The sequence below is a fragment of the Gamsiella multidivaricata genome (genome assembly GCF_025024155.1).
Source record: "Gamsiella multidivaricata strain RSA 2152 chromosome Unknown BC939scaffold_11, whole genome shotgun sequence".
Lineage (NCBI taxonomy): Eukaryota > Fungi > Mortierellomycota > Mortierellomycetes > Mortierellales > Mortierellaceae > Gamsiella > Gamsiella multidivaricata.
This window is the reverse complement of record NW_026251719.1, coordinates 484,203-505,137: the sequence shown is the minus strand read 5'-3', so window position 1 is coordinate 505,137 and position 20,935 is coordinate 484,203. Positions and strand designations below refer to the sequence as shown.

The 20,935-nt window shown below is 50.1% G+C and overlaps 7 protein-coding genes across 7 annotated transcripts; 2 read left to right on the top strand and 5 right to left on the bottom strand.

The window, feature by feature from the left end:
* Positions 1-2,014: 2,014 nt before the first annotated feature.
* Positions 2,015-2,842, bottom strand: BC939DRAFT_442013 (uncharacterized protein). The gene is made up of 2 exons (XM_051554325.1): positions 2,638-2,842; positions 2,015-2,405 (listed from the first exon to the last, which is right to left on the bottom strand). Exons 1-2 carry the CDS (start codon positions 2,813-2,815, stop codon positions 2,398-2,400), a joined length of 186 nt encoding a protein of 61 aa, XP_051415551.1. The 5' UTR covers positions 2,816-2,842; the 3' UTR covers positions 2,015-2,397.
* A 773-nt stretch (positions 2,843-3,615) lies between these two features.
* BC939DRAFT_442012 (ubiquitin-related domain-containing protein) lies at positions 3,616-5,515 on the top strand. The gene is made up of 6 exons (XM_051554324.1): positions 3,616-3,773; positions 3,930-3,983; positions 4,114-4,238; positions 4,380-4,457; positions 4,569-5,078; positions 5,214-5,515. Exons 1-6 carry the CDS (start codon positions 3,721-3,723, stop codon positions 5,390-5,392), a joined length of 999 nt encoding a protein of 332 aa, XP_051415550.1. The 5' UTR covers positions 3,616-3,720; the 3' UTR covers positions 5,393-5,515.
* Positions 5,516-5,531: 16 nt separating this feature from the next.
* BC939DRAFT_442010 (dynein light intermediate chain-domain-containing protein) lies at positions 5,532-9,281 on the bottom strand. The gene is made up of 6 exons (XM_051554323.1): positions 8,470-9,281; positions 8,083-8,352; positions 7,404-7,579; positions 7,185-7,278; positions 6,683-7,092; positions 5,532-6,571 (listed from the first exon to the last, which is right to left on the bottom strand). The coding sequence occupies exons 1-6, from the start codon at positions 8,990-8,992 to the stop codon at positions 5,813-5,815; spliced, it is 2,232 nt and encodes a 743-aa protein (XP_051415549.1). The 5' UTR covers positions 8,993-9,281; the 3' UTR covers positions 5,532-5,812.
* Positions 9,282-9,675: 394 nt separating this feature from the next.
* BC939DRAFT_27546 (uncharacterized protein) lies at positions 9,676-10,953 on the bottom strand. The gene is made up of 2 exons (XM_051551164.1): positions 10,539-10,953; positions 9,676-10,411 (listed from the first exon to the last, which is right to left on the bottom strand). The coding sequence occupies exons 1-2, from the start codon at positions 10,766-10,768 to the stop codon at positions 9,715-9,717; spliced, it is 927 nt and encodes a 308-aa protein (XP_051415548.1). The 5' UTR covers positions 10,769-10,953; the 3' UTR covers positions 9,676-9,714.
* Position 10,954: 1 nt separating this feature from the next.
* Positions 10,955-12,887, bottom strand: BC939DRAFT_27545 (uncharacterized protein). The gene is made up of 5 exons (XM_051551163.1): positions 12,550-12,887; positions 12,326-12,407; positions 12,122-12,232; positions 11,413-11,966; positions 10,955-11,288 (listed from the first exon to the last, which is right to left on the bottom strand). The coding sequence occupies exons 1-5, from the start codon at positions 12,678-12,680 to the stop codon at positions 11,036-11,038; spliced, it is 1,131 nt and encodes a 376-aa protein (XP_051415547.1). The 5' UTR covers positions 12,681-12,887; the 3' UTR covers positions 10,955-11,035.
* A 2,207-nt stretch (positions 12,888-15,094) lies between these two features.
* On the top strand, positions 15,095-16,449 carry BC939DRAFT_442002 (hemerythrin HHE cation binding domain protein). Its single transcript, XM_051554322.1, has 2 exons — positions 15,095-15,867; positions 15,944-16,449. The coding sequence occupies exons 1-2, from the start codon at positions 15,532-15,534 to the stop codon at positions 16,256-16,258; spliced, it is 651 nt and encodes a 216-aa protein (XP_051415546.1). The 5' UTR covers positions 15,095-15,531; the 3' UTR covers positions 16,259-16,449.
* A 1,886-nt stretch (positions 16,450-18,335) lies between these two features.
* Positions 18,336-20,325, bottom strand: BC939DRAFT_393697 (methylcrotonoyl-CoA carboxylase beta chain; the record flags this gene model as incomplete). Its single annotated transcript, XM_051552104.1, has 4 exons — positions 18,336-19,124; positions 19,226-19,868; positions 20,019-20,079; positions 20,274-20,325. The coding sequence occupies 4 exons, from the start codon at positions 20,323-20,325 to the stop codon at positions 18,336-18,338; spliced, it is 1,545 nt and encodes a 514-aa protein (XP_051415545.1).
* Positions 20,326-20,935: the final 610 nt, after the last annotated feature.

Below are 20,935 nucleotides of genomic sequence, written 5' to 3'. Positions count from 1 at the left end.
TTGTGTCTGGGGACGGAGCCTTTGAGAGCTGGTGGGAACTCTGAATGAACTCTACTGTATAACTGTATACAGAGCAAGGTACGACAAATGAACCCTGTAGGAGAAGAGCTGAATCGATGGATGACAATAACAACAACAACAAATGGTCTTCGATCACATTCCAACCGTGGGCAGCGCTGAGCGTCCAGGGATACAGAGGAAGCACATGGCAGGAGCGTGATCGAGAGCGCCATGGGCCAAGACCGACTGTTGTCATTAACAGTGCATGCAGCCCACTCCTCGAAGCTTGGTCGCACCAGCGCCTGCTGTCCCTTCTTTCGGAGCTCTTAGGTCATGGATCAGCCTGGCCCATTCTTTCTCGTGCTGCTCTCTCGCGCTCTGTCTATCTGTCATTTTTGCTCTCGTCCTTGCTCTCTTTCTCCCCGCTCGCTCGCTCTCGGAGGGGACATGGTCTGTCATACCCCTGCCTCCGTATCCTCTAAAATATGCGAGGGTATGCGCCTTAACCCTGCTCACGCAGCTTTTCATTCGCACTTGGCATGGGTAGTTATCATATAGTGCGTGTGTTGCGAGCGTAGTTCCCTATAAACCTTCTGAATAGGTTTGGTCTTGTCTTTGGTAATAGCTGCAACTTTAATCCGCATCACTGGTGCTTAGGGTACTTGGGGCGGTTTAACCAAAGTCGGATGTACTGTACCTTTCGATGCATCGTCCTCTCTCGCCTTGGCGCCAATCCACAACAAATTGGCCACCCAACGTACATGTGTACAATGTATCATCAGGATAACAAATATGAACGACTCAGGTAATAGACTGCATAAGCCAACGAACAGTTACTTCTCCACACTCTCGAACTTACGAGCTCACCCTCCATTGGTTCGATTTCCAGGCCTGGATGATACAAGGTCAATAGATTATGTAGCTCTGCGCCCTTGGACGAACTCGCGACATTGCTGTCTAATACAGATCAAAAACAATGTCTGAATGACCAGATCATCTCTAATGCCATCCACCGTGCCCTTCCAAATATTCATGAAGCCATGCAAAACAAATATAAAAAAAAGGGCCTTGTCTCGGTCCATGGCAAAGAGCTATGTTATTTTTACCAGTGTCTTTTTTTATGACCTTGCGCCCTAAAAAGAAGTCCCGCTGCGCGGACATGTGCTAACTGCTATAGAAAGCACACAGCAATATCTTTCGAGTCAGCTGGCTGGTCATTTTTCATACTGGGGCTCTTTTCTCACTTCACCCACAAAATCGCAGTTCGACCAGCGGGTCTTTGCATTGCGATCAGCCTATCCGCGCTCATCCAGGTTCTCTCTCCTCCCGCTATTCTTTCTAAAGTAATGCCTAGCCTCTTCCAGCCCCCATGTTGTTTCTTTTCATCAAGCCCAATTGGACTTTGACTATCCAAGCGCACATCGGAGCTGAGATTTCTGCGTGATCGATCGCCACGGATATTTTGTTGCCGTGGTGTGCGTTCAAAGCGCAGGGTCCGAACGAGCCATCCACGCCACCGATACTATCCCGAAATAATAATTAGTCCGATGAGCTTATAGCCTAGTTAAAAAGAAATGAACAGATATGTACATGGACAAGCCCAGTCTGGATCATGTTCATGCACTTTCGACCCAAAGAAAGTGTGTAAGAGAGCGTTTTTTTTTTTGTTCATTTTGTTCGTCGCGGCAATTTGCTTAATCATCTCAAATGGACGTGCTAGACTATGAACCTACATAACGAATATCGGGTCTGGTTACTTGGTGCATTTCTCTGCAGAAGAGTTGAGCGTTTTTCCGTTTTCCTTTCTAACCTTGCGAATTAGCCCCTCCATTACATCGATGCATACTTGACGGAGATTACGTTCTCTTTCGATCGACCAAAAGACCAAGGTGAAGAGTAAATTTTGTAGATTGCATGGAATCCATGAAGCAGGGCACAAAAGAAGTTTTACTGTCTGATTGATACCCGACCCACATGTGCTTTGAATTATACTTTACCTTATTGCCAGGTCCATAAACACTCTTCAGACAGAAGCAACTCAAAAAAAAAAAAAAGACTATCAAAAGAGGCCTGCATGAAATCTTAATCATCTTTCCAGAGGGGAGGGTTAGATCCAGGAACTATAAACCCCCCCCCTGTTAAGTTACAGTGCAGATGTTGGCTGAATAGTCTCGTACGGAAATTAAATGAACTGGCGCTGTAATTTGACAATGACTCTCAAATGTTGGTTACGCAGATCTCAGAAACGTCCCCCAGGAACGAAGCGAATACTTTGGTAGTTCAGAACGTACCAAAACAAGGGTCCACTTTCCTATCCCTTCGAAGGGCCAGCGATTCTTCCGAATCCGAGGAAGACCTGCAGATAATCATTTGATTGAGAGCCATGGTATAGAATCGTTACAATGGTATTGTTAGTTGTCTATTGAGCCTTCCACGAACGAAACAACACTCTTTTTTTTTTTTTATGATGACGGGAATACATGCGACGACTGCACCTGATCAAAGTAGTAGTTCGTCCGTACCACCTAATCCACCTAATCTTGCAGCATCATTTATCTAGCCATGTGGGGTTGTGTTTACGAAGTGGGGAGGTAATTGAACACACAGCGTTAATTGCATGTACGTATGAAACCATAGGTACCGACCGGAACTGCAGAGAAGAATACCGGGAACTCAATTTGGTCATCGGTGTCACCACGTCAGTCCACCCAGTTCCAGGTTTCAGATCTCTGTGGCCCCCCTCCAACAACCCCGATGTAAAATGCCGCCAATCTAAATTCAAAGTATATTGAAGTATATTGGGCACTATGAGCATGTGAGCTGAACCCCACTGCTCCGGGTATACGTTCTAACGGAGCCAGACATGGCAGCCAACAACAGCAAAAACTATGCTCCCCGCGGAGAAATTGCGCAACACTGCCTAGCGTTCTCTAGAAAAGTGCAATGGCTTGTCCTCGTGTGTTCGACTGCACGTCAGCACACGATGGCGACCTTCTCATGGCCAAACGCGTCCTAAACACGAGAAGGTTAAGGGTACAGACATCGCCATTACAGTTAAAAAACAAGTGACAAGAAAAAAAACCAGCAACAGCGACAACAACAAAAAAAAAAATAAGATGACGATCGTAACCTAACTCTCACTCTATCCTTAATGCTTGTCCTGGATTGCGTTCAAGGGCTATGTTTGTGCTCGATAGCTCACTGTGCAAACCATATCTGAATCATTTCAAACACTCTTGTCTTTGTTGTCGATGCTTAGTCTACTGCAAACCATATCCGTATGGTTCTAAACTCTTTTTTTTTTTTTTTTTCTTCTTTGCCAGACAGTTTGATCCCAAGGCTCCGGTCCTTGATGCCTAGAGTTCACACAAGCAGCTCTTTGGGTAAAACTAGTAAAAAGACGGTAGGTGCTAAGCTTTTAAGGTGTTAGGGTGCTCGGATATGCGCTATATAGCATGCCCAATAACCCATAGTTGGGCCGTACGTATTCAAACCCTCTCTGCATAGACGAAATATCGGTTCTACATTCTTCTCCAAATGGACTGCGGGCAGATCACGGGATGACGCGAACACCACGTAGGAGGGGTGGTGGTGGTCGCAGCCCAAAAAAAGAGGGCGCGTCATTCCAGCTCTGCTCATTCCTCCTTCCAACACCACTTTGACAACCCTTTCTCTACCAACCGACTTCGACAGCTTCCATAAACCGCACGACCAAGAACTATGGCATCCGACGCTGACCAACTTGTGGAGATGGGCTTCCCCCGAAACCGCGTGTAAGGAAAACGCAATCCGCAAACGCCGAGCTTTCGACATCAGCAACGCAGAAAATACATGAAGTTCATTCAACTTGAACCAGATTTAAGAACTCACTCAAAGTCCATGCTTCCATGCTTCCTTGCCGTCTTTTTTATTTTCTCCGCTAAACACAGTCTTAAGGCATTGAGGGCCACAAAGAACGCAGGACTCCAACCTGCCATGGATTGGTATGTTTGAGCGTCCTAGCTAGACCAGGAGCCACTGGGAACACGACTGCGGCGACGACGACGGTGGTGGCAATGAACTAACCCCAGCCTTTCCTACCTTGCGTCTTTTTTCTTTCTTTCTGAAAAACAGGCTTGTGGAGCACTCTGAAGATCCTGATATTGATGATCCCATTCCCGAACATACTGGAGGAGCCCTTGGAACAGCAGCGTCTTCATCATCCGCTGCTGCTGGATCGGAAGATTCAGAGGAGAAGGGTACTTTTTTTTATTTTCTTTTTTTTCCTTCTTTTTCAGTGGATTGTATCTCAGGACCCGGTCGCTCATTGATGGGTTACATTACAGTTCCTGACATGGTTTGAACCAAACTTTTGTGCTTTCACTGGGAAAATGATTTAGAGGGCGATGTGATCCAGGACGGAGAGCAGACGGCGCAATCACTTATCTGCCAAGATTGCCAAATGATCCTCAAGAATGGTAAGCCTTTTTTTTTTTTCTTTTTCTTGCTGCCGTGTCCGAAAACAATGCAATAACAAAGTTCACATGCACCGTTCCCCCGTGTCCTAACATTGCGCCCTGTTTTCGCAGCTGACGCGGCCCAGAGACACGCCATGCGCACGGAACACGTCAACTTTGCTGAATCCACGACCGCGATCAAACCTCTGACGGAAGAAGAGAAGCAAGCAAAACTCGCCGAGCTCAAACAACGCCTTGCGGAGAAGCGTGCCCTCAAGGCCCAGGTCGAGAAGGAGGAACAAAAGACGTCTGAAAAGATCCGTCGCAAGGCCGGCCAGGACCTAACTGAGGTCAAGGCCAAACTCGAGGAGAAGGAAATGAAGAAGCTTGCAGATGCCAAGAAGAGGGAGAAGGAAGAGGATCGGAAGGCCAAGGCGGCGATCAAGGCCAGAATCGAGGCCGATAAACTCGAGAGGGCAAGGAAGAAGCAGGAGGCTCAGGGGATTCGACAGGCGAGCGAGGCTGCTGCGGTGGCCCAGGCGAATGTAGAGGCGGCCGCTGCCAAGGCTGCGCCTGCAAAGGTTTATACGGAGACACGACTGCAGATCCGTCAACCGGAGGGTCAGCAGCCCATTGTTCACAGTACGTGTGTTTGTTTTATTCCCCTTTCTGGCGGCTCTCGCCATTTAGCCCTTATTATGATATATCCGCAACTTGCAGAGCTTCTAACAAACTACTCTTCCTCCTCTCTCTTGCGATACACATTGGTTTCCATAGCTTTCCAGGCATCAGACAAATTGAGTGCCGTATATGACTTTGTTCGCGAACATCGACAGGGAAGTTTCAAGCTGATGACAACGTTTCCAAGGAAGGTCCTCGATGGCGACAACCTGGAGAAGTCACTGAACGAACTGCAGCTCGTACCCTCGGGTGCCTTGGCTGTTACGACCAGCTGAACAACACTCAGGAACACGAACAGGCGATGCACGGGGCAGCCTTTGATCAGGACTGCAGACGATTTACAGTGCGGAATAAAAACGAAAGCCGAAGGCCAATAATATCCAAATTGACATGCAGTTTTAAGTTCCGTGGTAGCCACTCAACTGTTGTTTCTTGTATGTTTATTGATGCGATTTCAAACTGTTGTGCCTGCTGTACCTGTTACCAAAGAAATGGACAAGTAGTAGGCGAATTCTTTATCATGAGGTATGGTGGGATGGTGCGCGCGACAGTAGGCCGTTCCAAGATTTGGCTAGGATAACCTGTCCAACCCAAGCGGACATTAGCCAACCACGGTCTGCATGCCGTCGCGCAAGTGGGATGTTTTTTTTTTTTTTTTTTACTCTGTTGAAAATACTCATGTTACTGGAAGCTCATTATGCGTCATTGCTGCCAGGTGCACCTGCCGATCCCGCGTTAGCCGAGGCCGATGGAGATGCGGCCAAAGAAGCGGCTGCCGATCCACCAGCTCCCCCCGCACCACCGAGACCGCCCGTGAGCGTGCCAGTGCCCTTGCGAGTCATCAAGGACTGGAAGAAGTGTGAGATTGCTGCTGACTCCGCCTGTCCTGTCGCTGCACCGGCGCCTCCAATGGTGCCTGCTGCTGTACTACCAACACCGCCTGGACGAGCAAGGCCGGCTCCTGTTGAGCCCATGCCTCCCATAGAAGAGGACACTGCGCTGCCATAGACGCCCGATCCAGGCGGTGATCGAGCTTGGTCCATCATCATCTTCATCTTCTTCTCGTGAAGCCCTGCCTCCGTCAATGCCGGACCAATCAGGTTAGAGGAGCTGGCGCCACCGTTTGCCTTGGATTTTGAAGTAAGGCGCTTCAAACGACCCTCGACATCATCTACATCAAGTCCGTTCGCTCCTGATCGTCCACCACTGCCGATCGATTGAGCGGTCGACATTGAAGGTGGCGGACTAGCGTGATGGCTGTTGAGCATCGATGTGTATCCTGAACTGAGAGGTCCAACTACTGGCGGTCCCTGCGCGCCATGAGATCCCAATCCGACGCCACCGCCCATTGCAGAACTACTGGTCCGGTCGTTGGCACGCTGTAATGTTTCAAAAAATCTGTCCAAGAAAACTTGGTCGTCCTCTGCAGTGATCAATGGTTGTATTGCTGCGGGCTATCATCATACGGAACACAGTGCAGACCCAACGGTTAGTATTTACAGATCGCGACACACCACCTCATTCCAAACGAGGAAAAACAAGAGAAAAAACAAGAAGAGACTTACTGCATGATTGTGCTTTGGGTTGGTAATGACTTCTTCATATACCTGTCGAGCCCCAGCCAGTGATCCTGCGGAGACTACAGCGCCGTCAGCCTGTGCCCCTTCCTGCTTCATATCCATGTCCCATCCGTCAGCGACACCTTCACAATCAAAGCCATTCCTCAACACCTTGATCTTTCCAATTGAATCCCAGCCAGAGGGAACCATGACCTGATCGCGTTCCACAACCTGCGCGCGCAACCTGAACGGGAACGACGATGGCTGCTGATGCTGCGGCTGCTGATGTTGTTGCTGTTGTTGCTGCTGGGGGTTGTTGAGCGTTGACGGAGTCAGGAGTCGATGCAAGATATACTGGCGGAGGTCGGCATATGTGTGAGGATGATGAATCGATGTGTAGAACAAGCTGGCGCCGTCTATTGCAGGATATCCGAAACCATTTTTAATTAGGTGACGGTTGGTCAATTGAGTGTGGCCACTTCATGGGATTTGCACTGCGCGCCCTTACATTTTAAGCAGATAGTCCTCAGCGACTGCTGGATATAATCGAATGTCTCCTCCTTGTAGTCCAGTTCGCGCTCCAGATTGTTGATATGATCGGACTATGTAAGCAATCAATTGGTTAGAGATAAGAATGGGCCTCGCCTGTGTGCAATTGGAGGAAACTCCTCAGAAAAAAAAAAAAAAGAAAAAGGAAATGAAGACAACCAAGTGACGTTCGCAGTACCTTTGTGCAGACAATGATGATAGGTACTCCTGTGTTGTTGGTGAGACATCCCTCTGTCAAGGGTAAAAGAACGGACTGGGCATCAGTCGATCCAATGCCAAAGGTCTGACTCTCATTGAAGGTTCCCGCGGATTGATTCGACTGTGGCTCGTTATAGTCCTGAAGGAAGCGGCTCACTAAACAGATAGCGGCACGGACAATGCCCAAACAACGGTAGCACATGGGTCGAGCGTTAGTTTGGTATCTTCAATTGCTAGCCCTTGCAGAAGAGGAGCAAAAGCGATAGTGACCTCGCGATTCATCCCCCATGTGAAAGCACAAGCGACGCTCAACAATAATTATAATCAAACAATTTTTTTTACGCAGGGTACGTGTGTTGGGCGTGGAAATGTGATCAGTCAAGCGACTAAGGTACTAGCCCAGCACAGGACAGGGGAAAAACAAAGTGAAAGGAAAACCACAGCACGCCCATGAGAGACAAATAAAGAGAAATGAGACGTGCGGAGCGTACGCGCGCGCGCGAGGACGTGCATTGACATATCAGCACGCAACGATTCAAGGTACAGGTATAAGCACAAATACAGGCGCAACCTCAGACGTAAGCACAGGCACAGACAAGAACGAGCAAACGGGAGAAAACTGACAGGCAAATTGGTGTTGGTGAAGGAAAGATACGTACACTTCTCCTGGAGCTCATCCATCATGGCCTTTCCTTTGGTCCAGGTCGCTGTTGCCACGGCACCCTCTTGACAGATCTGCTGGATTGCACTTTCAAGGACCTTGACCCAGCGATGCAGGGTCTCCATGAACGTCCAGGGTTTTGACCAGTCCAGGACAATGACCACGACTGAGTCTGCAATCGTCTTCGTGTTGAGGCAGTACTTGAGCAACGCATGATAACTCTTGTGTGATCCTGCAATCTGATATAAGCCCAATCTCGCCACGGTGTCTATAGGGCACAAAAAACCGGAAGTCAGTCAACGTTCGCTAGTCGCTGTGCAGGCGCAGGGGTATGGAGGAAAGTGAATGTAGCTTCCAGTGTGAAATGAAGAGATTCTTTTGTTACCTTCATGCTCATCGTCATCTACGTCCCAGTAGGAGTAGCTCAGAGCCAGGTCATTCTTCTTTTGTCCATCCGCAAACATATTGTCCTCACTTGTGCCCGTGCCCATCTCGACCATCACCGGCGCAGGGCCATTGCCCGTGTTGGAAACTCCGTTCGGTCCTGCAGCAACTCCGTTGATAGTCTTGGAGCCATCGACACCGTTTGCAAGGCCATTCGAGGAAGGAGTCGGCAGTGCGGTCTTGAGGAGCTCAATCAGGGTGGACTTGCCCGAATGAGGGTCGCCAAGGATGATGACATCTTTTGTGGGTACCAGCCGCGAGGACGCGACACTCTTCAACAGGCTTGACCAGACCTCGGTGCCAGAATTGTTGCTGTTGCTGGCGGCGGCACCTGCTGGTGTTGCTCCTGCTGTAGACACGCCGTTTGCTCCTGCTGACGCTAGGGCACCGTTGGTGACTACTCCTTTCGCGTCTGCAGTCCCTGCAGGGGAAGCTGTATTTGTTGCGATGGTGGAGGCCGCCATTCAGTTTGTCCTGTGTTGGGTATTTGGTGGGGTTCTTGTTGGGTGGGGTTGATGTTTGGTATGTATTTTTCTTTGTTTGTGCTTCAGTTCAGGGGAGGGGAGGAAACCGAAAAGGAACCAAAAGAGACGGGGGGACCCTTTTGCAGATTCAACAGGGATGGGGACTGAGGCAGACAAAGACAAGAGGCGGGCGTAGATGAAGGAGGTGATGAAGAAGAGGCGGCAAGAGGTAATGGAAGAACAAATAAGAACAAGAGCGAACAGAAAGGAGACAGGGTCAAGAAAGAGCAGAAAGGACAATGAAAAAAAAAAAAAAAAAGAAAGAAAGAAAGAAAGAAGCAGAACCCGTGACGCACAAAGACTGGATATTGAGAGCGCAGGAGGAGGATACATGTCCCTTTGAGCTCCCATGGACCTTCACTGAACCTTCTCCCATACCCCTCTCCACATGAACACCCGTCCTTTCTGCTCTTCTTCCTTATCTCCGACTTTGTCTTCTTGTTCAAGACGAGTGGTTTTTTTATTGTACATTACAACCAGCAGATGGGTGCTGCAAAAAAAGAAATGGAACAAAACGAAGAAGAATTCTCCTATTGCATTCAGTGTCCTCCAATTATCAATGAAAACCGAGCTTCCGTTTCCTAGGTATCCTCTCGGCTGTCATCCTCAGATCCAGTGTAAGGGATCTGCAGCGCAATCAATATCCTACATCCTGCAATCCCTCAAGGCGAGCGGGACCTGGAAGGTGAGCGAGAATACGACTTCGACCTAGACCGACGCGACGCCGGTGTCTCAGATCCAGATTTCGACCTCGATCTCGAGCGCGATCGCGAAGGTGAGCGAGAGGCCGATTTAGCTCTTGGACGATAATCCTTATCCTTTTGGGGGCGACGGCTCTTCACGGGCGAGCGCGAACGAGACCTCGAGCTCGAATGCCCTCTGCGTTTTCTCGATGGCTTTGAAACGGACGGCGATCGCGAACGTGAAGGTGAAGGTGAACGAGAAACCGACCGTGAAATAGAACGAGCACGAGGACGAGAACGGGATGGAGAGCGTGAGCGTGAGCTGGAGGGAGAACGAGCCCGTGAAACCGATCGAGAGGACGAGCGAGAACGGCTGCTCGAGCGCGAATACCGCCTTCGCTTCGAAACCGGTGTCCGCGAACGAGATCGGGATCTAGATCGTCCTCGTCTCGAGCCCTTATCCTTTCCTGATCCTGGTCCTGGTCTGGATGCTTCCCTTTCAGTCCTCTCGGCGATCCTCTCTGCAGCTCTTGCCTCTGCAGCTGCCTTTTGGGCAGCCTCTCTCTCGGCGGCCTTCGTGGCTGCGAGTGCAGCGGCCGTGGTAGCCTTTTCCAGAAGCTGCGTCAGTCGCTCTCTCAGTGCACTCACTTGCCGGTCGATTTCCTCCTCCTTCACTCTAAAAAAGAAAGAAAGAAAGAAACAATAAAGGAAAAAGATATGAAGCTGGTCAGCGGATTGACCAATAGACCAATAGCAGAGCTGTTAACTGCTGATGGTAAAGAGGGAGGACTATGAAGACCTACCCTTCGTCCTCGAGTTCATCCTGCAAGGTTGCACACTTGACCTCGATCGACCTCTTTTGCTCGTGCAAGACAAGGTCTGCGTTGGGCTTTCGGATCTTGGGTTCATCGTCGTAAGGATCCACCTGCTGAAAGTCGTTCCTTCTGTGTCTCAAATGACCAAGATTGCGCACAATATATCCGTTGGTGCCAGATCCACGGGCAGTGCTGAGACCGATTCCGTTGTAAGACATGATGAAGTGTCCTTCTTGATGGAGCTGAAGACTGTAGTGCTGTTAATGGTGCTGTGATGGCGGTAGCGATGGTCCTGGGTCGCCAAGAGGAGTGGGTGGAGGAACGAAAGAGCACCTCAACCTCTGACAGCATGGGGGGTCAAGTAGGATTGCCAAGCCACACGAAGCCAAGTCTCCCCAGAACAGGCGAGTTACACGAAGAATACGGAGGGCACGAAGGGTACATTTTATTCAGTCTGTTCCCTGATGTAGATATAACCCGATAACTTATTCCATCATCTGGTCCTCCAAGTGCTCGAGTCCCAGGAACTTGATGGCGTTTCCGCTAAGCAGCTTCATCTTTTCCTCGTCTGTCAACCAACGGGCCTCCTCAATCATCTTTCCCGGGTGGAGCTCACCCAGAGGAAAAGGGTAGTCCGATCCCAGCATGATGTTGTCGATACCCATCTTTTTGATAAGGAACTCGAGTGTCTCCTCGTCATGGACAAGCGAATCTACGAAAATACGGTTTAAATAGGTCCTATTGGGTTGAAAGTGTGAAGGGAATGTTAGTTAGGGTCGATCTACTCATCATAACCCATATCATTTTTTTCCTGGCTCCAGTTGATTCATCCCGAGCAGCTGCTTATCAGGCATCCACTTACATAGGTCCATGCTTTGTCCTTGTAGCACACAGATCGGGACGAACATCGAATCCATGCTGAATACGACCGACTGTCGCAGGAAAAGATCCGCCACCATGAGCAAACGACACTTTCAGCTTCGGGAAGCGTTCCAACACACCTCCCATCACCATGGCGCAAATCGAGATTGTGGTCTCGCAGGGCATGCCGACCAACCAAGGAAACCAGTACTTCTCCATCCTTCCCTTGTTGTCCATGTCCCAAGGATGGACAAACACCACAGCGTTTGTCTCCTCGCAGGCTGCCCAGATGGGGTCCAGCTCCGGTGCATCCAAGTTCCAGTCATTGATGTGGCTTCCGATCTGAATTCCCGCCAGACCAAGCTCTTCACGACAACGCTTTAGTTCCTGGACAGCGAGCTCGGGTGCCTGCATAGGCAATGTTCCCAAGCCAACAAAGCGCTTGGGGTCCTCGGCGACCACTTGAGCTATATGATCGTTCAAATACCTAGCCAGATCCAGCGTGTGTTCAGGGCGAGCATTGTAGCTGAACATGACTGGGACTGTGGACAGCACCTGTCGTTTGAAACCAAACCAAGCGTCAGGATTAGAGATGCACGATACACCCCAAGAATATGGAAAACCAAAGTGACCCAGTTGCAAATGGGATATTACTGCATATGAAAAAAAGGCGAGACAGGGGAACAAGAGTAGGGGCTGAGGATAATTACCTGAACATCAACATCGGTTGCGTTACACTCCTTGATACGCTGCTCCGAGGACCAGCAGTTGCACTCGATGGTCCTGAAGTTCTTGCCGTCCATCATCATGTTGGCTTTATCCTATTGAAGACACGCAGTTGATTCAACACAGGTTAGCTGAGTGAAGCAGTCCTTGATTCGATTTTCATCAATGTGAGGGTGGATTGTCCTTACTGGAGAAATGTGGTCCAGCTGGATCCAGGAACCATATCCGTACTTCCTCTTCAGGTCCGGCCAGTGCTTGGGCAGGATGTGGCTAACAAAATATGTAAACAATGAACGAAGGAGGGGGGTTGGGGGGTGGTTATGTCAGCAGAAAGCAATAGACGGGGGACACAGCAATACAACCCATTGAAGGTGTTCTTTCAAAGGAGTGCAGCCAATGGTATTCCACCTACGTGTGCATGTCGATCTTGAGGAACTTTGTGTTGCGCTGGACGCCCTTCTTATCCTTCTCAGCCTGGGTAGCGAGGGCGACATCGGCATGGTTCATGCCAGGGGCAGGGCCAGCAGGAGTGTCGGTCTTCATGGTGAGTGTTGTTGTCGGTGGTGGTGGTGTGATTCTGGTTGCAGAGAGAAAGAGAGAGAGTGTGTGTGTATATATGTTGTATATGTGTGATGGAGTGATGAGAGACGGAGGGAGGGATCAACGGCGGGATTGGGGATGATGTGTGTTTGTGGAGAGAGGTGATGAGCCAGTGAAGGCTGGGTCTGCTGCAGCTGCGTGAGAAAGTGGCCTCCCATTGGTCTAGAATTAGAATTCTCATCCGTGGAAACAAAAGCCAAAAGCGGCAGAACGCATTTCCTACAGGGCTCCGAAGGCGTGCCTTGCCCATCCTTTTCTACCCCAGCCATGCCAACAATCCTGACCCTGTTGTTTGCTTTGCTTGGTTCGTTGCTGTTGCTGGAATGAACAAGTCTATTCGCCCATGCTTTACTTCCAGCGCGATCTTTTTATTTATTTATTTTTTATTTTTTTTCCCTCGCGCGTCTTGCATTTCATGCAGTGATTGCGGTCAGCCTAGGGGTCTCACTCAGCTTGACTGAGGGTACGATTGCGGTGGTCGACTAAGACTGCTGTCCCCCGCCCCTGGATATAGCCCTCTCGCAGTTGGAATTCGCAGGCTTGTAAGGCCATGATTTCCTAATACTCTGTCCGATGGGTCGACTGTGCTAGGTACACCCTTGGGAACGAGGGAACATTGGATTAACGCTCAAGGCCAGGTCGTCGGTGTAACATACTGGGGCTTGGAAAAGAAGGCGGGCATGGACAAACAATGTTGGAAAGAGTGTTCATTCTAGGTGTGGCCCGGGCACTCTCTCTGTCTGGCCGGTTGCGCCTCGTGGTAAACCCAGGGTGCTTTCATTCTGGTGTACATACTCGAGTGGTTGAAAACATATACCCTATACAGGACCAACGAGCACAAATGCTATCAGTTCATTTTGCTTCAGGTGCAAAGAATAAAGTCAATATTATGGGCCCGTGCGGAGCAAATTCGTCGCTCCGGACGCGAGACCCCTGGCACTTTGTTTTCAGTATTCGTCGTATCTTCACCGACGATCGATCTCCAGCAATGATATCTCCCTCTTGAGCCACTCCTTATCCCACACTATCAATGATCCCTGCATCGCCATCGACGGCCAACTTTCTTAGTCTCCTCCATTGTCTCCGTCGAATTTGCCCCGCCCATCATTCCGACACTCAACCATCGCAGTTAGTTCATCTTCCCGATCGGCTGCCACGCCCGCCTCTGAAGTATCTAGTCGACTTCCAAAGATCCGCATTGAGAGCTCCCTCAACCCTCCATACAATGCCCATCCTCCTTACCGTATACCACATTTCCAAGTGCCCAGCCACGGACAGTTTGCAAAGAACGCCTGCAAATCCTTGTTTTCCGGAGAGGGCTCCAAAACTACGACATGCAACAAACCCATCAGAACCTCCGGTGTCGCCCCTTCGCGTCTCACCCCCTCAACCTAGAGCTCTCCACACAAGGCATGGCTATTCTGCGAAGGCGTCCTATGCTTTTTCCCCATGAAGAAGGCTCAGAGCAGATCTTCGAACCGTGACGGGAATCCCTCATGCACATGCCGGATCGTCTCCTTGATAAATCGCTCAGTGTAACAACGCAGGTTTTGGACACAGACAACAAATACCTAAGGTTCGGACGCTGCGCCACGAGCTCAAATGTCCGAAATCCGAAATCCGAAATCGTGATCGTATTCGGCCCTCCCACGCAGGCCCATGCCCTAGGCCATTTCACACGTCATTCTCTCAACGCATGAGCCCAAGGCCAAGATATGACCAAGGCTGTCGGCTTTTCTGCACGATCCCATCACCGATTGCACGCCCTTCAACTCGAGACGCTCGCAAGGTCTTCCTGAGGCTTGTCCATCCAACGAGTCAGTATCACATTCGGTCTTGGTCGAATCCTTTGCAGCGAGCTACTATTGTTCGGAACATGAAACCGAGCTGTTGGTCCAGTCCAGCTCATACCGCATGTTTTTGATCGCGTTCCATACAGACTTTTATAGAGAATCCTAAACTTTGCTCAAATAACTCTAAACCCGCTCATAGCACACAGTTCCGGACTTGTTGAACCCCTTCGGTCATCGGAGCGAATCGAACCCCAATTCTGTTAGATCTGAGTAAATCTCGGTCCACAAGACCTTGAAAAGTAGGCAGGTTGGGCCTTGTTTGGGAGCGCATTCCGCAATCCGGACGGGATTCATCGCCTAATCGCGCGAGCCAAGTCGCTCGAGCCCATCGCGTTGATTCGCCACGTCAGCAGCGCAGGCCGACATGCTCGTGTTGAATAAGGCGAAACACAACGGAGGAGGGAGAGAGGGCGGAAAAAGAGGAAGAAGGGGGGTTCAAGCAAATTATGCGAGAATTCGTAATAGCCGTTCCCCCCCCCCCCCCCCCAGAGATAGCATCACATCATTCGGAGATTCGGAAATTCGGAAAACCTGAAATTTCGGAGCTCTCACGCACTCCCACGGCCAACCGTAATTCAGTGCCTTGCAAATGCACCCCCGCGCACTACGGGGCACTGGACTCTTTCGGCCCAGGATCCGTACCGCCGAGCTCCTTTCCTGTCCATGCACCGCTTGTCATGGGGTTTGTGCCACTGGTGTGCCTCTCTCGCCTCATGCGCATCATGCATCCATCCCCTATAGGCGCCCCCATCGTCCTCTCCATTACATCGTTCTTGCTCACAGAAGCGTAACCTCGTCCTCTCGTCCTGGGGGGGAGAAGGGCCATCGACGTGGTAATGATGTCCTGGCGCAAGGTCGGGTCCTCGCATCCACCATAAATAGCCCCCCCTCCTCGTCCAGTCTGCACACCGCAACACTCATTCTCCTCCCCTCACCAGACTATGCTCTTATCTCGCGCTACCTCTATCCGCAATTTGAAGACGCTTCCTTTCCCTATCAAGTCCCTCACCACTACCCCACGCTTTTTTTCATCCACTATTCCAGCCATGGGACGCGTCTCCGATGCCGTCAAGCACGACCACCGCGAGCTCGAGGAGCAGTACAACAACATCCTGAGCGCAACCACCGAGGACGAGAAGACCCGCTGGCAGAATCAGTTCACCTGGGAGCTGGCCCGTCACTCCGTCGGCGAAGAGCTGGTCGTCTACCCAGCCATGGAGAAGCACCTGTCCAACGGCAAAGCCCTGGCCGACAAGGACCGAAAGGAACACGCAGTTGTAAGTTAATTTCCGTTTTCACCTCCCAAGACACACCTCAAGAGTAGTTGCTTACACACGAATCACTATTCCACAGGTGAAGGAGCAGCTCTATAAATTCCAAAACCTCAAGGCCACCGATCCCGAGTTCGAGCCTACCATCAGGGCCCTCTGGAAGGACTTGAGACAGCATATCAAGGAGGAAGAGGAGGAAGACCTCATCGCCTTGGAGAATGCTCTGAAAGAGTCTGACTCGGAGGACCTGTCCACCAGCTTCAAGCGCACCAAGATGTTTGCCCCCACGCGCAGCCATCCCAATGCCCCCGACAAGCCTCCATTCGAGAACGTTGCTGGCCTGCTGGCAGCGCCGCTGGATCACCTTAAGGACTTGTTCAGCAGGTTCCCCAAGTAGAGCAAGAACCACCAGCTGCTGTTGTTCTCTCTCACTACAGACGATTCAAGATAACAAAATGGCTTCTCGGCCAGATGAAGACCTATAATTGCATAATTGCATGCTGGGAAGGGTGTACATATTTGACAGACTCAATAAAATAAACGAGCAAAAGCCGGGATTGCTAGCTCCCTTTTGTAAATGAATAAGAACGATAAGATCCGTGTCGAGGCATTTGATGGCACTACTCTCGAATCCATGTGGGTCCTCTCTCAATTGGCAAAAGCAAAAAAAAAAAAAACCTTGACGTGTCAAATCAATGAGTGTTTGCTATGTGCTCATTGCCCTGCTACTTGTCCGTCAAGCAGCGTTACAGAGCAGCTTAGAAAGCAAAGTAATTTTGTATTATACTGCGAGAGCCTATAAATTGTCGTACTCGCGCTCAAAGACGATGAACGTCTCTCTTTAATGGGGTTTCTTATACTCCTTCAATTTGAATCAGTCTTTTATGGCTGGATTACTTTACGAACCTCTCGGGGATTAAAAGGTTGACTTACTGGCTGGCGATCGGCTTGAAGTCCATGAACGATACTGCTGGTTCAGTAAATGGTAGTGGGAAGAGCGGATTTGACCATTAGAGATGAATCTGGACGTAAGCTCGTGGGGTGCTACAAGTTCGATTTTTTTTTTTTACGCGTCAACAAAAACTCTAACCAAAATAAGCTTACTGTGCCGGCTTCGTCGCGTGTTCAAACGCGTTGGAAACATACTCGAGCCCATACCAACGGCAAAGACATTAAAGCTCGGAGCAGACCATCCTCTGTCGGAGAGAGGTGCTCTCCCAACATTTATCATAGGGGTCGTCCTTCATCCCTCTTGGCATCGTACCGGACGATCCGATCATGCGGGCGCTGCACCAAACCATTCGGAATACTCGCGAGCAGTGCTTATACAGCGAGCATGCAGAGGGCGGTTCTTGTCCCTTGGAACCATGAGTCCCCGGTCCTCGATCTGCAGAGTGAGCTCCCCGCTCAGACACTTCCTCGAAGCATCACGACAATGCCTCGACTTGGCCCTCTCCTGACAGATCAAGGATGTCGAAGGCGCGCTATGTTTTAGCCATGTCCGCAGGAATAGAGTAGACGAAAAGGTGGTTAGTGGCTCAAGGAACAGCGATGGTTCCCTTGGTCAGCATCTTTCATCGCCACCTCGAGCATGACCCCTGGATAGTAGCTGATTCTCCAGGGCACCAGATCTACTGTGGCGAAATCAGGGATCGTCAAGGTCCAGGTTCCTGCAGTTTCTTTGAGTGCACCAGCACTGCAGGCTGCCCAAAATGCACTATCGGACTTTGCTCTCCAATCATCGTCGTCGTCCGTTATGAAAAACCATGGCGATTTCGTCCTTCGTGACATACTTGGCGTTCTCGAAGCAGAGCTGAATGCTCTTCTACAGGAATGTAATGTTCCCCGGTTGTTTTGTCGAGTCGCAAGGGGATCTTTGCAAAAAGTTTATTGTACTATGATGCCAATGATGCTGCGCCCAGTTTTTACAGCTTTCCAGAACCACTGTGATAGTGATTCCATTAGTGTACAAGTCTATCTATACCTAGACTAGATGGTGGATGGGATCCAATAAAGCTCTAAATTTACTCCACTGATTCCGATTATTTGCGACCTTAATAGTTTTCAACGTCGACTAGACTCGGAACTGTTGATTGTAGTTCGCTTTCTGATTAGGATGCGCTATGGTTTCTGCTGCCTCTAAGAGAGAAAGTAGTTGGAGTGGCTGAAAGGGGAGAATGAGATACCAGAGCGCATAAATGCTCTCTGGTAGTCGTATCGCTTTCTTGATATGTCTGCTTCGTCACATTTTGCCCCATCATTATCTCCTTGACCCATAAGGAATCAGTGATAGAAACAATGAAGACTTGTAGCCCTTCTCTCCAAGAGATCCAAGAGAATGAAGATCACGATTTGCCGATGGTAAAAGTATAGGAAAAGAGATGGGTTTATTCAAAAAAAAAAAAAAAAAAAAAGAGACGATCTATGTGGTGAGAATATATAAGAACAGGAACAATGTGTATACCATAACGGCGTTACATGCGGAAGACACCATAATCTGTGTTGGTGACAGGCGCGTTCAGGGCCGCGGAGAGACCCATGCCCAGGACAGCGCGGGTATCGGCAGGGTCAATCGTGCCGTCGTCCAACAGACGGGCACCCGAAACATAGGGATGACCCTCCTTCTCGTACACCTCAACGATTGGCTTCTTGAAGGCCTCCTCATCCTTAGGATCCCAGGTCTCACCACGCTTCTCCATACCAGCCCTCTTGACCGTCGCCAACACACCAGCAGCCTGCTCGCCTCCCATAACCGAGATACGGGCGTTGGGCCACATCCACAGGAAGCGGGGCGAGTATGCTCTGCCGCACATACCATAGTTACCAGCACCAAAAGATCCTCCAATGATCACCGTGAACTTGGGCACCTGTGCGCAGGAGACCGCAGTGACCATCTTAGCTCCGTTCTTGGCGATACCACCCTGCTCAGCCGACGATCCGACCATGAAACCGGTGATGTTCTGCAAGAAGACGAGAGGGATCTTGCGCTGTGTGCAAAGCTGGACGAAATGGGCCGACTTGAGAGCCGCCTCTGAGAACAGGATACCGTTGTTGGCAACGATACCGACAGGGTAACCGTGAATGTGTGCGAATCCAGTGACAACGGTCGTTCCGTAGTGCTCCTTGAACTCGCTGAACTTGGAGCCATCGACAATACGTGCGATCACGTCCTTGACATCAAAGGACTTCTTGAGGTTGTCACCGACAATACCGCCCAACTCGGAAGCAGAGTACAATGGCTCCTCGACCTTCTTCATCAAAAGCTGCAAGTTTCATAAGGACAAAGAACAAAAGCGAATCGATTGTTAGTCAAGAAAACGTGAGGATCGACCAATTGCGCGCGAAACAGTGAAAAAACTCGTACCTGGGGCTTCTTCTGGTAGTTGAGGTTGCCGATGACACGACGGGCAAGCACCAGGGCGTGCTCATCGTCAACAGCCAAGTGATCTGTCACACCAGAGACCTTGCAGTGCATGTCCGCTCCTCCCAAATCCTCAGCCGAGACGACCTCACCAGTGGCGGCCTTGACCAGAGGAGGACCAGCCAAGAAAATAGTTCCCTGCTTCTGGACAATGATACTCTCATCAGCCATAGCGGGCACATAGGCACCGCCTGCCGTGCAGGATCCCAAGACAACAGCAACCTGAGGAATACCCATAGCCGACATGTTGGCTTGGTTGTAGAAAATACGTCCAAAATGCTCCTTATCGGGGAAAACTTCCAGCTGGCGGGGCAAGTTCGCTCCACCAGACTCGACCAAGTAAATGCAGGGCAGACGGTTCTCCCTGGCGATCTCCTGAGCTCGCAAGTGCTTCTTGACAGAGATGGGGTAGTACGTGCCTCCCTTGACTGTAGGATCGTTGGCGACAATCATGCACTCGACGCCGTTTACACGACCAATACCGGCAATGACTCCTCCGGCAGGAACCTTATCGTCGTACAGCTCATATCCTGCAAATTGACCGATCTCGAGGAAAGGAGATCCGTTGTCCAAGAGCCGATCAACACTAGGGGGACGGAGAGGGAGGAGAAAACAGCGAGATCGGGTCAATTGGCGGCGAATGTGATAAAAAAAAAACGTTTTCTTTAACCAGACAAACAGTCGCAGAGCAAGTGTCCATTAAAGCAAACATTGATTTCGTCCTGCAATTACATACCGATCTCTTGGCAACAGCTTGTTGCGAGCGATATGTCTGTCCCTGGCAACCTTTCCTCCACCTAAGGAATAGGTTCAAGAAGAAATAGGACAACGTCGTATTAGTTGATCCATGGACTGAGCAAGATAAAAAAAGGTTGACGGTGGCGTATCGGCGAAATACAACCAAAAATTCATTATTGAGCGTCGTGTGGGGGAACGTGGGAAAAAAAGTGAATCGGCTGGGCGAGAACCAGGTTGAATATGAGCCACATACCCAGCTTGATCTCCGCAACCTTGGCATTCATGTCATCAACAAGGGCCTGCATCCTGGCGGCATTTTCCTATAATGACAGTACCCATAAGTTACCGATGAAGTTAGTGATATCGTTCAACACTGAATACACCCAAGGGCACAGTTCCTTCGGCTGTTTCAGCAAGGAGAAAAGATGATCTGGAGAGCAAAGCGATTCCAAACTGAATGAATAACCCAATGTCCTGCTTCCCGAGTTTCATCAGTACCTTGAACTCTGGCTTGTGGGTGTCGATGTTGCTGGGCAAGACCGTGCTCTCATCCTCAAAGGCCCGGTAGTAGGTCCTGACCATGCCGACGGCAAGCGAGGGACGCATGAGGCCGATGGAGCGTGACAGGGCAGTCTTGGACATGGCTCTGGAGACCATGGGGGCCAGTGCTTTAGAGTGGAACATGGTCATGATGTGGGATTAAGAAGAGCGGGGAAGCGAAGTGAGATGAATGAGACACGGAGATGAGAAAAGCGGGAGCTGTAACGAGTGCGGTGTGTGTGTGGGGAAGGTGGGGGAGCGTGAGAGAGTTGAAGTAACTGGCTTCTTTTTTTTTCTGAGGGAGATCTGCTTGAGGGGCAGGACAAAATAAGTGGCTGACGCAGATCCATCCTTTACCCCTGACTCCGAGTGCGA

Excerpts from the sequence above, each read along its gene's own strand:
- BC939DRAFT_442013 (XM_051554325.1), bottom strand. The coding sequence starts at position 2,815 with ATGCTCATAGTGCCCAATATACTTCAATATACTTTGAATTTAGATTGG.
- BC939DRAFT_442012 (XM_051554324.1), top strand. The coding sequence starts at position 3,721 with ATGGCATCCGACGCTGACCAACTTGTGGAGATGGGCTTCCCCCGAAAC. Across the intron at positions 4,458-4,568 it reads CCAAATGATCCTCAAGAATG|CTGACGCGGCCCAGAGACAC; the intron begins GTAAGCCTTTTT and ends CTGTTTTCGCAG. Across the intron at positions 5,079-5,213 it reads TCAGCAGCCCATTGTTCACA|CTTTCCAGGCATCAGACAAA; the intron begins GTACGTGTGTTT and ends TGGTTTCCATAG.
- BC939DRAFT_442010 (XM_051554323.1), bottom strand. The coding sequence starts at position 8,992 with ATGGCGGCCTCCACCATCGCAACAAATACAGCTTCCCCTGCAGGGACT. Across the intron at positions 7,580-8,082 it reads GGATGAGCTCCAGGAGAAGT|TGAGCCGCTTCCTTCAGGAC; the intron begins GTACGTATCTTT and ends CTATCTGTTTAG. Across the intron at positions 7,279-7,403 it reads TCATCATTGTCTGCACAAAG|TCCGATCATATCAACAATCT; the intron begins GTACTGCGAACG and ends TTGCTTACATAG.
- BC939DRAFT_27546 (XM_051551164.1), bottom strand. The coding sequence starts at position 10,768 with ATGTCTTACAACGGAATCGGTCTCAGCACTGCCCGTGGATCTGGCACC. Across the intron at positions 10,412-10,538 it reads GATGAACTCGAGGACGAAGG|AGTGAAGGAGGAGGAAATCG; the intron begins GTAGGTCTTCAT and ends TTTCTTTTTTAG.
- BC939DRAFT_27545 (XM_051551163.1), bottom strand. The coding sequence starts at position 12,680 with ATGAAGACCGACACTCCTGCTGGCCCTGCCCCTGGCATGAACCATGCC. Across the intron at positions 12,408-12,549 it reads CTCAAGATCGACATGCACAC|CCACATCCTGCCCAAGCACT; the intron begins GTAGGTGGAATA and ends ATATTTTGTTAG. Across the intron at positions 12,233-12,325 it reads AGCTGGACCACATTTCTCCA|GATAAAGCCAACATGATGAT; the intron begins GTAAGGACAATC and ends TGTCTTCAATAG.
- BC939DRAFT_442002 (XM_051554322.1), top strand. The coding sequence starts at position 15,532 with ATGCTCTTATCTCGCGCTACCTCTATCCGCAATTTGAAGACGCTTCCT. Across the intron at positions 15,868-15,943 it reads ACCGAAAGGAACACGCAGTT|GTGAAGGAGCAGCTCTATAA; the intron begins GTAAGTTAATTT and ends ACTATTCCACAG.